This window comes from Odontomachus brunneus, unplaced genomic scaffold (assembly GCF_010583005.1).
Source record: "Odontomachus brunneus isolate Ranch 3 - 2012 unplaced genomic scaffold, Obru_v1 Obru_scaffold_010, whole genome shotgun sequence".
NCBI classification, from domain to species: Eukaryota; Metazoa; Arthropoda; class Insecta; order Hymenoptera; family Formicidae; genus Odontomachus; species Odontomachus brunneus.
Genome location: NW_022639460.1, coordinates 211,534 through 229,696, shown reverse-complemented (window position 1 = coordinate 229,696; position 18,163 = coordinate 211,534). Strand labels below are relative to the sequence as shown.

The window sequence follows — 18,163 nt, the reverse complement described above, 5'->3', positions numbered from 1 at the left end:
ATATATATATATATATATATATATATATATATATATATGATTATCTATGATGGAGTAGTTTTCTAAATAAACGATAGTAGCGAACATATTGATTGTAAAATCAGAGATAATTGATTCACAACTGTTTATATTATTATATATATGTAAAAATTTGTAGTAATGTAAAACTGACTTAACTCATTCATGGTTGCTATCACATACGCGTAATTTTATTTTGTCAGCATTTACTCCGCATGGAAAAAAACGTTTGTTTGGATTTTCTGGATAACCAGAAATGTTGTTAACTTGAACAAAATCCTGGTAACTTCAACCGGAATATTTTGGTTCATTCATCATTCATCTTATTAGAAATTTAGTTAATCAATTAAATTTTTTTTTCCGTGCGTTATGAAGGAATATTTGTCGATAATAATAGTCTATGCAATTGCAATATTATACAAAAAGCATGTTAAAATATAGATTTACGGATTTATGTACAGAAAGAATGTTGGCCTGTTTTAGAAACGATCGCTTTATCTTCCGGAAAAGTTCGCTTACCTTTATCGGGTTTCTGTCGGCTCCACACACGATTGTCCTGTGAGATTTCTATGGTGACATCCTGGGGATTCTTGGCGGACAGCTTCAGCTTGATCGTCGTTGAATTCAACACTTTCACGTCCATCAAGTGCACACTTAGGTCTGTGGAGTTCTCGGCTTTGATCTCGTGATCGCCCAAGGTAACGTCGCAGAGCGTGATGGTGCAGCACTGGTCCCTGAAGTGCGAGCAGTTAGCTGTTTCAGAGTTCTTCACCCCACGATTCTGTCGTTCGTGATTTTGTGAAATTAAAAAGATCCCTTACCTGGGATCGGTCAGCTGGACGCAGCGATCGTGTTGATTGGCTATGGAAGTTGTCTCGTTCGGCGGACATCTAGCTTGGCATTTTAAATGGCCTCCGGCCTCGCATATGCATACCTTGGAGCACCCGTCTTCGACACGCTGTCCCCTGGCTACCGTTTGACTGCCGAATATACATGTCTCCTCCGGCTCCGGAGCTGCGTCAAATACATTTCCAAATTGCATAAATCAAGTAACTCAATGAGATTGTAACACAAGCAGCTCAAACTCCGAAAAAAGTCGTCAAAAAAGTATCTCATTTTTTAGACGTCTTTTAGGGCAAATTTTTCAATTTTCAATAGTTTAAATTTAAGATTTTAAGCTTAAGAATTCTGAACACTAAAAAATTACATAAATCTTAAACATAAGTAAATTTTATCTAATGCAGCTTCTTTTGCTTACAACTTGAGAAAAAATTATCAAAATATTATATTTAATTAGAGTAGAATTCGTCGGAGAATATGATTTTATTAGTATTTTGATGATTTAATAAAGTTAAAAAAAGTTATAGCAAATTTAAAATATATGTTTTAAGAACAACAATTTAGAAAATTTATCTGGGTAAGTTTTATCCATGTTTAAGAAGTTCCAGAGTTAAGCTCTGTTCAAACATTGTTAGAACAGAATTTAAACTTAAATCTATTTAACCTACTATTGAAAAATCTATCTTTGTACATGACAAAGAATACTTCTTTTATTAGATCGTTCTCCTTTTGGACGTTTTTTGGACGTCCAAAAGAATCCTTCGTTTCTTAATTGTTTAAACCTCTACTTTATTCAGGATTCTTCTTTTGTAGACGTCTTTTGGAGATTTATGTTGCCTAAGGTAAGGAAAAATCGGATCGCCGCATACCGGAAATACCGGTAAAATCGGATCGGAGCATACCGGAATCCGCGGCACAGAGGATCACGGCGCAACATGGTTCCTCGGAGACTATCTTTTCTTGGCACAAATGGTCCTCGATTCCCCTGCCCGCTCTGACATAAGGATGTACGCACAGTGGCTGGCAGTCCGTGATGCCGTTTTCGGAGCAGACGCACTTCTCCTCACAATCTCGCACAACTTTTTCGCCCAACGAGTAGGTGCGATTCCCGTGAACGCACTCTGGCACCTTTGGTAATAACGTCGAGGAGATATTTATGGACGTTTCATTGTGAGACGCGACGTATTCCCCACCTGCGAACAGTAGATCGAATTGTTTTAATTTCGCCGTTGAATAAAAGCTATTTCAGTTTGCAAAATTGAAAACGTTATTTTAAAAGCGCTATTTTTAAACCGTTATGCATGGTTTAATAAAATGGCATAATTGATCCTGTAAACGATATAAATACGATGTATCAGATATAACATTTTCTATCGTTTTTTCCGAGTCACACGGGATTTGTTGTATCTGCAAAAGCGCTGGTGTTTGCTAACAAGCAAATAGGGCGCGTAATGTCTCTCTTACAGCAACGTTTACCTTCCACTTCCTTGTCGTCCTCGTCCATGCTGACGTCACTGAGATCTGTAATATTAGCGTGCAACGAGTTCGTTGGCTCCGGAGCGGAGATGTTCAAGGCCCTGCCTCTCGATGACGTCGTTTCCTCCGTCACTCGCACCTCCTCCGTGCTGCTGGTCGGGTCTTGGACGGTAGGACCGTTGGCCGGCGTCGTCGTGACGATCCCGACGATCGGCTCCCCGTGAAAAAGAAACGGGATCGTCACACCCGTCGCATCCATAGACTTCGTCGTCGCCGGAGATTGATCAGGCATCGTCGAAGACATGGGCGACGTTGACATGGGCGTCGCAGACGCGTCGCCGTCTGAGACTCTCTTCGCATCGTCATCCTTGGCGATGGGCTTTTGGTACTTCTGATCGCTTTTGACCTTGAAGTCCACTACCGGCTTCTTCTTCGCCTCCGTCGTGGCCTTGACGTCGGACTCCTTCGTCGGGTAGACGCCTTTCGATTCCGCCGTGTCATTTCGCGGTTCTGATTGCGGAGACTGCGCTGCCACGACTGTTTCTTCGTCACTAGCACCTGCGAACAAATGATAGTTTCTATTCTGGTGATATCAGGTGACGTCTGGCTCCTATCAATCGCCAATAAAACGGTCTTTAATTAAATTTGCTAAGTTCAGTCGTCGATTGAACAATCCTTGGTTCCCCTCGTTCACACCAAGAACAGTTTTCAACTAAAGTTGAAATCGATCGTCAGTTGGTTGAATCGAAGCATATTTGTTGGAATTAATTATTAAATTAAGAAACATTTCACTGATACCTTTCAAACTCTCCGAATCGATATACGTACATGCCTTGAATTATATTACATGAAAAAAATATGAGATGGCTGCGGGAAGAGTTTCCCAAGTGAACGCTGGTCGGATAATACAACGCGAACTGTGCCGATCAATATCGGCACGTCCACGTCAGTTTTTCGTTAGCTTTTCGTCCCCGCGTCCACGGCGAGCATAAATCGAACGTGGTTCCTGGCCGGCCGGCGCAGCTTTTGCAACGTGCGCCCAAGTCAAAGGCCACGAACGTGACCGTGAAGATGCGACGCGCGATGCTTCCGATAATGCAAGCGCGCGGCACGAAGGGAGACGCTGGTCGATAAACGACAGTTCGCCATTAACGAGAACGATTTAATCACGACTGCATTCGCATACTGTCCACATGACCGTTAGGCACGTTAGGCCCGCGCCTTCCGGCAACATTGTTTCGCCGCTGCATCGGTGATAACAATTATACGGTGGTTCGCTCGAATGCAACTGCGCCTCCTTCTAACGGCCGGCGAGGCCGTTGCGCGGAGCGGGTTCGACGATCGCTCGTTCTTTTCGTACCGGATGTCGTGCCGGGGGGCGAGGTAATCCGCTGATACGGCGCGGTTTGCAAATCGCACCCTAAAGGATCGACGATTACAAAGGAGGATGCCCAAATCCTCATGGCCACTGGCTCCACGGTTGGAATCTCTTGTGTATTTCGTAAGTATACCAATGCCCATTAAAAGTCTCCATTGCACCATCCGTGGTATAAAAGTGGTCTTAGAACAGTCGACACACATTATAACTGTCCTATACAGAAAGAGAATTTTATAGTAAAAATTATCTATGTATCTATAGTCTGTTAGACAGCACACGATTTTTTATGGATATCTTATGAACGTCCTTAGAGAACACAGGGATGTTCTCTGGACGTCTTTAGGATGTTCCTGGGAGATTTGTACTATTAGAGTAGGATATTGTAACCCCGATAAATAGATCGGCATTCTGCAGTAATTCTATCTGTAGTAATTCTCTATCCTGCCATTTTATACGTGTCACTTGTATTTTTAAATTATAATATTCTCTCTGTATGTGATGTGATACTCGATAGTAATAATATATGAAAACAAATATTTTTCAGTTTGGTAAGCTTCACAGCTGAAGGTAGCGCATTAAAAAAAAATTTGCAAAAATCATCTTATATCTCGAGACTGCAATGTTTCTCAATGATGGTACCGTTACAACTTTTGATAAACTGAATGAGTACACTGAGAAAAGATACAAGTACACACCAGAAATATTTAGCTGCGAGCAACATGGTTGCATCATACTAATTATTCTTATGTAATGATATTATGTATGGTTGATATAAGTCAGTTACTTTAGCAGTTAGTTGCGTGTAATCTGGTTGCGGCAACAAGAAATCCGCTGGAATGATATTTGCCATGGATATACTCTGGCTGGAGATATCGTCACTGCTGCAACGCTAACAACTCAGCGACCAATTCAGTGGTTGCAGCAACCACACAATTCATTGTTCCATATTTTATTATTGAATCTGGTTGACACCAGAAAATTTACGCGCGGGCCAACAATACTGTTTCTTCTGTGTACAATTCTGTTTCTCTTGTGTTTCAATCGCGCTAGAATTTATCTGTACACGTTCCAGAGCCATTTCGGGCATCCTCCTTTGAGGGAGCGCACGTCCCCAGCAAGCGCTGCGATAAATGTTGGCTGATCGTTATTAGAGCTCATTAGACTTGCCTGGCTGCACGGCGTGATTCATCGCGACTGCAATTTGGTGACCCGCTTCGACTATCGCCCTGGCGAAATAGTCGCGCAAAGCACAGGCGAACTGCCGACGATACCGCTGGAGAAGCCGTTGTCTGGACGAGCCAAGCGTTAATTCGTAAAGTAGGTTCCGGGCGGGCGAGAGAAGATAAAACAGCCGACGAATGAACATCCTTGACACGGATTCCGGTTAATCGCGATTCGGAAAGGAAAACGTGAAACTACCGCTTAGACGAGAAACCGCTTGCCCGGTGAACCCGATATCGAAGTCGATTAAATTAGAAATTCAGCCGACCGCCGGGGGCTAATTAAGGGTACCTATCGATCACACACATCATATCCAAGCGGCCTCGGTGAAATTCAAGGTAACCAGGATTGAATCGCAGTCTTTCATGGCTGTTTCCAGTTCACCGTAATTGAGGACTTCTCGGTAAGTGTATCTTCATTGTTACGTACGCTACAAATTTATTCGAAAGGCAATGTCAGCACAATTAGGTGAATTGATCTTTTTTTTATAGCCAAGAGAGAAAGAAAGATTTCTTTCACAGAGAAAAAATGTCTAGTTGCATTAACATGAAGTGTGAACTGTTTAAAAGTGTTATGCACGTTTGACTTTCTACTAGAAAATTATTATAATTGCTAGAATGACTTTTTTATATGTTCAATAAATTCGTTGAATTTATTATTACTATAACAATTTATACGCATATTGAAGGGAATGGAATTTCAAGTTCTTTGAACTAAATGTGGGTCATAAGAACTACAGGAATTTTGCATCTTTTAAGCAAAATGCGTTGGTTCATTCATTAAACCCAAACTTTACGAGAGAAATTGAGAGAAATTATTTCAGAAATAAAGATATTTATTCCGTGGGCACTAACAATATATTTAAACTATTCTGAGAAAAGAAAATTTGAACATTTATTTGTGAGGAATATAAAGTTTATTCATAGAAACAAATTTTAACTCAAGTTAACTTTAATACATTTTATTTTGAAGCTTATTAAACTTTAGTAATAATAAATTTAGTTTTATCTTGAAATTTAATAAACTTAATGAATTTTACTTTAAAGTTTATTCACAGAGAAATAGACTTTACACCCTACAAAGAAATTCAAGAAATTTCTAAGTATTTCTCTCTCAGAATGTAACATAAAATATTTTTTAAATAAGAAAATATACATAAAATATTTTTTAAATAAAAAAATATACATAAAATATTTTTTAAATAAGAAAATATATATTTTCTTAAAGTTTCTTAACTTTTCAAAAGTTTTAACTTCTGAAAAAACAATTGTTGATTCTATGTTATTCTTTTTATTAAAAAAAAATTGGATCTTTCTTCTCTGTGTTTTTTTATTCTAGAGCAGATTTTCCCAGCAAGCCCATCTTGTTGTAATCTTTTCATTTTCAGATTGTCTTTCCAATATTTTCAAAAATTCAGGTTCGATCGTGCGGCACCATTGTGAGGCGACACGACGGAAAGTTGCCAACTCAGAGCAAATGGAAACGCCATTGGATGTATCCTACTCATGAATGCCCCGCGTTACGTCATTCCGTTCGGCTTGATCAATACCGTTCTATGCCTGAAGTCTTAATCCTTTAGGTGTACGCGCACGTTGGGAATCCATGACGAAGAAAAACAATATCTGCGATATCGTTAGAAGCGCTCGAAATTGAATCTCGAAGGTATTTTCGGGAGACCGTAATATCCTCTCGTGGGCAAAGTGACTTTCGCGGGAAATCCGAGAACCAACAGGGGCATCTCTCTCTCCTCGTGACGTTGAAATCTCGTCGGCGTATAATGGGTTAAGTCTTATGACTCCAGGCAGACCGAGAGGTCGTCGTCGCCATTGTCGCGCGAGCACGACAGGAACGATAAATCCGATCGATGATATCAGTCTTCTTCTTCTTCTTCTTCTTCTTTCGTTGCGCTGCATGAATTTACATGAGTGGCGTTTCACTTCCTAGAGAGACGACGGCTCTTCGGATCACGACGGGTTTCTTTAGTCGGACTCGAGCTCTCCAGTAATTAGTATATATTTCACGAGGATTTATTAGGATGTAATTGTATGCGCGACACCGCAGATGTGAAATGTAGTTAATATCGTTCGACTTTCGTGCGCTCTTCTGTACGCGATTAGCGTAGAAATTCGGCGTGAAAAATAATCCCAAAAACTGACAGAGAGAAAAGAGATTCTATACATTTTCATAAAGCTATTTGCTTAATTAGGATTCTCCATTCGTTTCGGTTTCGAAACTTAATCTCTCTCGATCCTCGATCTGTGGGCTAATTGCCCCGAGTTTCATTTAACTTGCTTCTTCAACTGCATCTGTTACACTTCCCTACTCACATACCGATCACCGTTGCATTCGTTACATCATTCCTTTAGCTGTACCGTTCTGAGTATATATTTACAAGACTCGCTCTGATAAGGTACGAGCGTGCGATTTGTCTCGTGTCGTGCATAAAAGGAACGAGAATATTAATAACGGGGCGAGGTGTGAGAGAGAAAGAGAGAGAAGGAGAGAGAGAGAGAACGTTGCATGTGCAACGAGAATGTGCTCGAAGTCGCACCCGAGCACGTGACTTAATCTGACCCGTTACATTGCAGCATAATATAATGTGCATATTATACACACGAGGTGTATTATATACGAGAACGAGCGTGATCAAGGCGAGCGGGTGACTTTTTTATCCTCTGTTCGCTGCCATTTCTTTTCTTCGCAAGAGACTTTTCGCGTCTAGGGGAAAGCGGGCGCGCCGGAGAAAGTGCACGCGCGACTTCAGCGGAAAAGTTCGAGAGAGGTGGGAATGCAATAAAATGTTTTAGTATTGGATGAGTTTGAGCAATCTCGGGCATTAGATTACGTCAAGTTCAAGAGTTCAATTCAATAGGATTCTCTTCCAAACCGGAATCAATTGTGGTCGGTCGATATTGTTTTACAAAACGCGCGTTTCGTAGAGTTATAGATTGTCTGGATATCGAATCACATGATATTGCGCTTTATATAGCTAGATTTATTTCGCTTTTGTACCTCGCGTGTTTTAATTAGTGAGCAAGTGAGCGAAATTTAGAATGAAAATATTGAAAAAATTCATACATGTGTTTTTGTAAGTCTGCCTCTCTCTCTCTTCCTTTTCTCCCTTTTCGTGAGAGAGACAATTTAAATTCAGTCATATTCCAGGTATGAAACAAAAATTCCCAATTACTACATGAATTCATTTAAACGTTCGAAAAACACAACTGGAATATTTCATCTTGCTTATCCCCCACAAGAGACTACATCAATCAAATTGTCGAGAAGAAAGTTGCAAATTCAGATACCACATGATGTACGTGGAGTGTTTTAATGAACGTGGCGTGTTTCACATCGAGTAAGTATGAAACTGAGAGAACTTTCAAAAACATTTTAAAAATTCATACACACTTTTGTGAATCCGTTTGAATCTCTCTTCTCTCCTTTCTTTTCTCTTTTTCTCTCTGCGAGAAAAAAAAATTTAATTCAATCATACTTTGAATATAAAATAAAAACTCTCAATTATAACATAAACTTTAAACGTTCCAGAAACAATACTGAAATATTTCACCTTGTTTATTCTCCTCATCAAGATACACCAATAAAACTCTATCAAGAAGAAAATTACAAATTCATATGTGCGATAATCCCATATAATGTACGTGGAGTGTTTTAATGAATGCAACGTACTCGCATCGGGTAACTATGAAATTGAGAAAACTTTCAAATGAAAACATTTAAAAATTTATATATGGGTTTTTTAAATCTATCTGTTTTCTCTTTTTTTCTCTCCTCCTCTCCTCGTCTGCTCCTCTCTGCGCGAAAGAAATTTTAAACTCAATTATATGAAATAAAAACTCTCAATTATTACACGCATGTATTTCAATGTCCGAGAAACGAGACCCAAATGTTTTGCCTAAATAAACTTTCATAAGAGAAAGAGAGAAAGAGAGAGAGAGAAAGAGAGAGAGAGAGAGAGAGAGAGAGAAAGAGAGAGAAAGAGAGAGAAACTACATTGATCAAATTATCGAGAAGAAAGTTGCAAATTAAGATGCGATTGTTCCACATAATACGCGTGGAACGTTTTAATGAACGTGACGTGCATTAATATGGAATAAGTATCTCCCACAACACAGGTTGAGTAATAATATCTGCGATAACTGAGAGAGTAGGAGAGAGAGAGAGAGAGAGAGAGAGAGAGAAAAAGAGAGAGAGAGAGATCCCGCTCTTTTCCCGTTTATCTCCGTTGCACTCACTCCCTTTAGGAGCGCGACGGATAGTCGCGATTACATCGTTAATTCGCAATTATCGTAAAGGCGGGGACTCGAACATCCATTCGCGAATATTTTCGAGCGGGGCTCTTGGTAAATTTTATCGCGCTATGAATGGCGAGCCATAACGGTTCGACCGGTTCGCACGAACGCGATATTCGTCACGAGGATACACCTGACGCGTTCGACTAACAGAATCTACTTTATAAGGACGTCGTAAGTAGGCGGCGGTCTCCTTTTCACGGATACTCGTGTACGGGGTGTCCCAGAAGAAGTTTCTCGCCGGACACGGTGCGTGTTCGGCCGATTCCGCGACGATTCGCGAGAGCGCGAACAAGGACAGGGCGGGGAATTATTATTTCTCGCGTTTTCTGCCTCTTGACATTGCGCATTTTTGCGTGCGAGCTTCGGGTCGGGATCCCCTTGCAGCGACGCGAAAGAGAATATAAAATCCCGCTGAATAAACAAAACCCGCCGGAACTCCTCCGTATTATTCACCCGCCCAGGAGGAAGCGAGATCCTCCTTGCGAGGTGCGCCCATTTGGTCCGAGAACGAAACTATCCGCCGCGCCGAAGGTCATCCGGTCGTCGTCCAACGTATTCTATTTGCCCGATGCATATTGCATTCCGACGAGCGAAATCGCGGCGAGCGAGTTACGGTATATCTCGCTAATGTTTGGTAATTGCCGGCCATTCCGGTAAACGGTATTTCGGTATGCTTCGTTGTAGCGCAGTTCCTGATAGACGAAGAGACCAACGGCAGGCGGCAGTAGGATGACCTTTGAAAAAACCGCCCGTGACATCTGGATTTTCGACTTCTCGTTCGACGCAATCTCTCGCGCAACCTCGAGCAACTTCATGCTGCCATTCATTGCTCTGCGCATCTGTTTGTTGTTTATAACGCATAGTAATGCGCTCAATATATATTCTGCACTCAGAAAACTACAATCTTATTAATACAGGATATCCTCTTATACAGAAAAGAATTATTATTCGCTCAAAATTAATATATTTAAATTAACAAACCTTGTCACATATAGAGATGATATACAATTTTGTGAGGAGAATTTTTAAGTCTTCGCCAATGTTGTAATTTTATTTGCATACTATAATATTCCAGTGTATATAATAACAACTAATACAATAATAAGAAGTACAATACATAATGTACGATAAGGTGTACAATACGTATGATTGTTTTTATGATACAGATATCTTCTTCCATATTTTGTGTTGTCCATTCATGAAAAACAAATTATTTTTGAACAATAAGAATATATTTTTCTTTGTTAAATTGCATATGAAATGTATTGATGCAAGTAACTCTTTTAACGCTTTGTAATCTCGTATCAAGATTTACATATGCCAATAAAAATAAAGATATTTTTAAAGCAAGAATGTTCTTTTTTTATGTATACATGGTCTCAAAAGAATTCTTTTAAAAGGAAAATATCCTAAGCGCAATATTCTTAGAGATATTTCGTCTTTCATCTGCAATACGCAATTTGTTCTTAATAGAAATTTTTTCTAATAAGAAAGCATTCTGCTTTAACTAAATATATTCCTCTTGATTCGAAGGGAAAAAAAGTTAGACTAATATTTAGTAGATTTCCGATTAATACTTCAAGGCTCTTTCAGCAAGAACTTGGAACTGGAATTTCTCATATGAGCATTAGAATATTTTCCTTTTGATTTTCAAGGAATCCTCTTGAGGTCATACAAATGAGGTCATACATATCCACTAAGAATAAGATTAAGTTTTCTTTGAGTGTGCTACATACAAGTCAGAGGAGATTACGTCTGCGTATCTTATTTATTCCGCACCTCTCTTTTTTTTTTGTCAGACGTACAGCTTATGCATAGTTTTTGTGCTTGTTCAGTCTGCAATTACTTGTGAGGCGAATTGATACTGTCTTAGAGGAAATCGCGTTGGGTCTTTTGCATAATGCAATCGCTAAATCGCGGTATCGAAAGTAAGGAATCGCTTACGCAATGATCAACCGCCGTGTGATGATAGGCGTTGCTGCTTTTGTTTTGTTCAAATTCACTGACTTTCACGATCCGCATAATCGGTCGAAGAACGCGGTTAACCGAGTGTTAGGAAAAGGTGGAACAGGTCGTTAAAAGGTGCTTCACTCAGCCTCTCTTGGTCGCCGGAAGTCCCGGATCGTCCATGAACTCCAGCCACACTCGGTCGTTTAGGATCGCATGTATAGTCATGCAAGAAACGAAGGCGTAGTCTGCTTCTTTTTCTTTTCCTTCTCCTTCGTTTATGTATTCATAGGTCCAGATATCTTCTCCTCACTGTGGATTCCTTCAAGCTGCACGCGACAACTCGGGCCATTTCGCCGGGCGCACGATAGCACTGATGAAACCAACACGATAGAGCTCTGAGGCGCGTAATTAAAAAACATTAATTTCGGCCTAACGAGACCGCCATGAGAAGGGAAGAAATTGATTAATTTCGTCAAATCTTTTCTTTCCGTGTGAATGAGAAGTGTGTCGACACGGATTGCGTGCGATCCGCGCGTGGGATTGGACTCGTGGCGAGAGAGAAAGAGAATGCTCTCGCATTGAGATGTAATTCACATCCAGCGGAAGGCAGCTCGAGCGCGCGCCTGGATCGAATCTGTCGTCGAATTGTTGGGAACGCCGACGTTTTATTCGGCAGCATCGCGGCAACCGTTCGTGATTGCTCAAGTTAAAATAATTGATACGAATCGGTCCGGTCACCAAGACCGGTTGTGCCGCTCGTGTTTTTAGATTTTCCACTCGCGTTTGAGATTTAGAGCTGTAGCCAACGTGGCACGTTGAATTTAACATTTAGCTTTAAAGCCACCTTCCCGTGCTTCAATCGGCTTTTATATATTGGGAAAATAGTTGAAACTAGAGGAAACTGAGGTAATACCAGTGGAGAGTTAATGAAGAGGTAGCATTTCCTAGAAAGCTCTTCGGGAACGAGTGCAAGTGCGTTAACTGTAGAGAAAATATCCACGATGAATGAAACATTTAAGTTGACAGATTGGTAAGAACAGTTCAGATCATGTTGACAAACGGTTGGTTTGTCGTTTGCTCTTCTAGCTCCGTCGCCTGCGGTGATATGGGCGTGTCGCGCTAATAATATCGCTTTTTAATTATGTCACAAAGCATAACGGAGTCAAGAAGTGTCGAGTGGACGAGTAACGGCATTCACCGGGTCGGCGAGAAGCGCGAAAGGAGAAGACTCGTACAAATTACTGGGGCCCGCGAAGGGGCCCGACTGTATTACACGCGAAGTGAATTAATTGTTATTTAACGAATTAATTCGTGCAATTTCATCGGACTACTTGAGGGCAACATTTTTGAGGAAAATCTTAACGTAACTTTTCCAAAAAGTATCCTCTTTGAAGAAGCTTTTACGGCTTCTCCTCCCTCCCTTTTGTTGAAAAATTTGTCACAGCCGTGTGATTCAACGAGCCGTGACATTTATTCCGCACGATTCGACCGAATTGTGATATTGATCGCCGTAATGGCGCGTCACGTTCAATTAATAACGTTCAATTTTGCAGCCGACAATGGAACGAATAACGTTCCACTTGGATCGACGTGTAGTCATTCCATTGAGCAAGCAAGAGAATGCGCGGGTTCCGCTGGAAAAATCTCTCATCGTAGGTGACTGTAATGAGCGCCTCCATGGCGCCATCCCGCAGAGGAAATTGCGGTTGTCAGAGCAACATTTACGAACGATTACACGACGGCGGAGCTGATTTGCGAATTTCATACTCGCGGCGCGAGCTTTATTACATCTTGTCCATCGCGTCGCATTACCGAGGCTGCTCATTAGGTATCGAGGTGTTTGCTTCTTCATCGTTCTTTGTTTCGCAAGGAGTGGCATGGTAGAGGCGCTCTTTCGACGAGTTCTCGGGGACTCGGGGGAAACTCGAGGAGATATCTCTCGATATCAAGCTAATTCAGATGCGTCCTTTGTCACGGTCTGACAACTCTCCCTAGGTATTCGTCATTCCTTCCCGTTGGCGCGCCGTGCGCAAGGTGGTAATCGCGTCACGACTTCTTCGTCGCAAGAATGCCGAGGTTTCTATCCGATACTATCTTACGCTCTAACAATTTACATAATCGTGCCTCCATTTTCCACGACCATTCCTGCGCTTGAGCGTCCGGAGAGGATGCGGTGTCTCGGGGCACGAATTTTCAACGGCGCGCGAAATGCCTCCTCGACCGTTCGTCGAGCATGAAAAATTCGCGACGTCTATCACACGCGGGCTTTTCTCCCGGCTGACCATCCTTTAGCACCAGAGCGCTACTCTATAAGCCAAGACAGGTTTATACCTCCCGGAGGAGGCACTCACCGGGCGTCGTGGTGATCCGCGTCTCAGCGTCGACGATCGTCAAGGAGTAGGCGACCCCGCCTAGGAGGCAGAGTCCCACCACCGCCAGCAGGAAGCATCTTTCCTGGATACGCATCCTACCGCATTCTTCTGCACAGAGCCGCGCACAGAGACGAGCACAACGCACGTTTCACGCGCGCAAACCGTTTCACCGGCTGCGACTCTTCGCCGGGAAGTCGCGAAAACCGCTCCGGGTTTTAGGACCAATTGCGAATTGCGCGTTCACCTCCTCGGCGAGCTGCTGGTCGCAACAACGCGGGAACAACGGACAAGCCCGTAGCCGACTGGAACGGGTTTCAAAGTACGGGGTAGACGAGGAGAGATAGAGAGAGAGTGGTCCACTCCGTATGTACTTGTTTGCACCTGTGTGCGCGCGTGTATCACGCGTGTGTGTGCGCACGTGAGAGGAGCAAAGGGAGAGGAGGTGGAGGACGGGTCTCGGAGGGACCGCGGTGAGTTCTGCGCGCAGTCCTCGAAACACCAAGCGGGGGACACTGCTAGAGACACACGTACAACACACCGACGATGAGCGACCGCACGACTGGCCCTCTCGCCTCCGTGCTCGCGATCCGTGCCGAGGCCGGAGGTGAAGTGCACTGCAACAGCAGTGAGCGGGATTCCCCTCCGCCGAGGAGGTGGTGGTACCACCGCCTCCGCCGCCGCCGCCGCCGCCGCTACCACCTCCGACGACGACGAACCTGGAAAGCCAATACAAGGCTCTTTGCGTGCGTCCTCTACCGCCAGCTGGAGTACGGCCCGACTCACCTTGCTCGCGGGTCGGTGGCCGTAGGTGCACTATAAGTACCTGGGCGCACGCTGGCCACGTCGTCGGAGAGACCTCCTGGGGAAGAGCGCGAGTTGCGAATGTTGTTCGTGGAAATTAGGGGAAAAATTGCCACGACGCTGTGGAGTAATCCATGGCGTTTGCTCGACGTCACGCGTGTTGGCGCGGTGATATACCGTAATTCCTGATTTGCTTTACGGTATCCACCGGAGCACAGAGCCGCTGGCCTCCGGCTAGCCTCTGGCTGGCGCGAGTGAACGTTGCTAGGAAGCAATCGGATTTTTGGCCCTCCTGATCTCGTGTCGGCTGTCTCGATGACGACGCGGTAAAAAAATAGACAGCCGTACTTTCACCGTCTCTTCTGAGACATTCTTTATGTGGTGACGCATCAGTGATTTCAGAAGGTCCTCTTCCGAATAGAGAAACCGTTCGGAATGTCCAATTTATCGAGGCATTGCCGCTGGAAATGCCCAGATCCGCTTTTGTAATCGTGACGTCAACACGGAAATTCTCCCTTATTTCGAAATTCCGACAATGTCCGCCATATTATATATCAGATTATATTGGAAATGTCGGAAATTATAATATGTATCATTATCAGCAACTATACGAATATTTTATTAAGTTAGTGCAAAAGATTTGTCAATTCTCTATTAAATTCTTGTAGAAAGTTTGAACATTAGAAGGAAAATAGAAAGTCCACCTTAGATGTCTAAGACAAAATATCGAGTCGATGTTGTCTATTTTATTTGCAGCGATTATGTATCTTTCAAAATTGGGTAATTTCGTTTTCTGTTTTATTTCGTTTTTTTCACTTTATTTGGCACCAATACGACAAATCTTTTATGCCAACATAATGCAAAGCGTTCCACATACTTTCTAATACCGGTCACCTTTGTATTATTCCATTAGACTTTATTTAGACCATTGTCTCCCCGCTGATCTCTTTAGGAACAATACCTTATTTGCAACAATGTGACAAAATGTAGTAAAGCCCATCACCTGGAGAAAACATAGTAAAGTAATTTATAGCTCACAAAAGTAAAATAGCAAACGAAGTTTTGTACTTCCTAGCAACGAGCCCTGGGTAGCGTCGAAGTAGCTGAACTGAATACACTTTCCCATTTCTTTCGGGCTTGTAGGTACCGAATTAGATTTACGAATCTGATTATACGTTCTATCGGTTTTCCGTGATTAATTCGTCATACTCTGTGAACGCGAAAATGTTCACCGATATCTCTTTTTCTTGTTGGTCCATAGTCGATTCTTGGTCTAAGCGGTCGGGAACTTCCTCGTCAAGTGAAACGTTGTGAAACCTTACATTTCCTGATCCGACAAATCACCCGCTTTTCCTCATTGAAGATTCTCGGGAGCATCGACGGGCACTTCCGGGGCGGTCGGTCTCGCCGACTAACCGCTTCTCGGCAAGATAGAAATGTCAGCGCAGTGCCTGTAGGTCCCCTGAAGACCGCAACCCATGCGTCCTCTTCCGTCCGGGCAAATTCCCCGATTGTTTCCGGCGCGGATTTCATTTGAACCGAAATTGACACACTGATTATCTGATACAAAATTAACAAGCGGATATTTTCGATCAAATTCCGGTTAATCCGAGCAGGATATCCAATTAAATTTTATTAGATACTTCCGATCCTAATGACATTTTATCAGATAAACCAATCAAAAAATTATGAACCGATATTTCTCGTCAAATGTTTCCTGATTGGATACAAACATTCATCGGAACTTTGATCAGAAATATCCATTTGTTAATTTTTTATTGGATAATCTTTCTTAGTGCAGAATATATTATTACGACGTATTCCGTAGTTAGATATTCCGAACTCGTTAAATTCTTCATCTAGCATTATCGAGCAGTCACGTTTCGTCTTCTCACCTGAGCACGCATTGATTGCGACACCCGTCGACAGGACCAGTCCGACATGGTAGTTCCCGGTCTGTTATGAAACGAGGAATACGTAGCCGCTGGTATCAACCAACGGCAGAAGATACCGCATGAAACATTCTTCGGTTTCTTTGTAATTCTTCAGCGCGCAAAGACGGAATTTGATGTAACCTACGTGGTTTGTTGAGAAATGAATAATCACATTGATGACGGCTGATATTCGCGTAGAAAATTATCCCAGGTAGCGCAAAGATATGCTAAAGATATCCAAAGATATTTAAAAGAAATGGAACAGGGCGTCTTTAAGAAATCTTTTCGCGTAGGTTGTGCTCTCTGTTTAAATATATCATTGCAATTAACTGCGACAGTTGCGATTATAACGAGGCAAACCAACCAAGGAACAAAATAGACTGTTCTTGTAGCGGTGTTCTTTAGATAAGAAAATCTACGAGTTAAATAAGTCCAAACTGCTGTCATATTTTGTTCAATGGATGCACTTTCTCTGTCGCTAAGTCACCCAAACGATGCATTTGTCTGGCTGACAAAGTTAATTGTTAGTGATATGTTGGCAAAATTTACTTATTTAAGAATAGATTTTTGAATAATTTTTGATTTTCGAGGCGTTAATGTTAAATATCTCAGTGTATTGTGCTACGATTTGTGATGCAGAATTATTTTTAAATAAAGTCCGCTTGTATCTAACCAAATAATAAATGTTGATATCAATTCGCAATTTTGAAGTTTGGAATTTATTTTTTCCTTTTTTATCACTATATCAATTACAAATATGTCGTTATTTTTATTATTTAACAATAATTATATCTAGTTTTCGATCACAAAAATCCGCACTTGCACTTTACAAGCGACGCACTTTATTCTTTCGTACATTCTTGTTTGTCTGATTGCCGCTTTGAGGAGTGAAGATAGATCGAGGAGGTTTACAAAAGAAGAATAGTGTAACTTTCTTGAGTAATAAACATTTCTTTTTATCGTTTCTTCTTGAAAAGGAATATTTATATAGAACTTATAAAACTTAATACATAATTCAATAATCTTTATATAAAATCAGGAAAGAAACTCATTAAAATTATGTGTGCATATCTGAACGTTTTCTCTAAACAGAGGCAAACACGTATAACAATGTAAAAACTACATACGTGTCACCTTTGTCAATAAAGAATAATGTGTAAAATTTCGATCATAAATACTACTGTTTGCATCTCACGCGGCACTTTATCCCTTTATACACTGTTGTGTTCACCCTATTGCCTCTTTGCGAAATAAAGATAAATCAAGATGATTTACAGAAAGAAGAAATATGTGTATATATATATGGAAACTTCAAAGAGTACGCCTGGGAAGTTCGACGATTTATTTTCAAGTTACTCTGGACTGCCTACCACAGAAGATCCCCTTATTGTCGTAGTTTTGTGATACTGGAAATCTCTCCCTCCAGGCACCGATTTTGTTTACAGGATCCATCATCATTTCGTGGCCATAAATCTCTTGCAAATTAATAGCGGCCAAGGTTAATAGTTTTGCGAACGCCATTCCACTTCTTGCCGTGATTTAACATATAATTTTCTGCGGAGTAACAATCGCGATTGATGATGAACCTTTCAATATTTATAGAGAAAGCAACAATTATTGATGGCACGCGTACACACGAGTTGCAAATTCTTGCTGTTCCGAAAGTCACTTTTGTGTAAATTGCAGTTTACGAAATGTGGTAAACAAATCCACGAATGTGGTAAACAAATCCACGAAGAATGTGGCATCAATCGCGAAGCCAGATCAAGCATTTCTCTTTCAATCGTCAATCTGCAATTCTAATGCGAATGGTTGCTACGTTTTTCTGAAAGAGAAATACATATAGTCAGCATCCTTGTAATT

General features: G+C 41.7%; 1 protein-coding gene across 2 annotated transcripts in view; it reads right to left on the bottom strand.

The window, feature by feature from the left end:
• LOC116840511 (putative epidermal cell surface receptor) overlaps nt 1-14,188 on the bottom strand; it is a 21,754-nt gene extending 7,566 nt beyond the window's left edge. For both annotated transcript variants that reach the window (XM_032807321.1, XM_032807320.1), the window contains exons 1-5: nt 13,545-14,188; nt 2,335-2,892; nt 1,761-2,051; nt 840-1,032; nt 538-752 (exon numbers count right to left, since the gene is read on the bottom strand). In XM_032807321.1, coding sequence (XP_032663212.1) covers nt 538-752; nt 840-1,032; nt 1,761-2,051; nt 2,335-2,892; nt 13,545-13,659 — 1,372 coding nt within the window. In that variant the 5' untranslated portion in view covers nt 13,660-14,188. The remainder of the gene's footprint in view (nt 1-537; nt 753-839; nt 1,033-1,760; nt 2,052-2,334; nt 2,893-13,544) is intronic.
• Between the last annotated feature and the right edge of the window lie 3,975 nt (nt 14,189-18,163).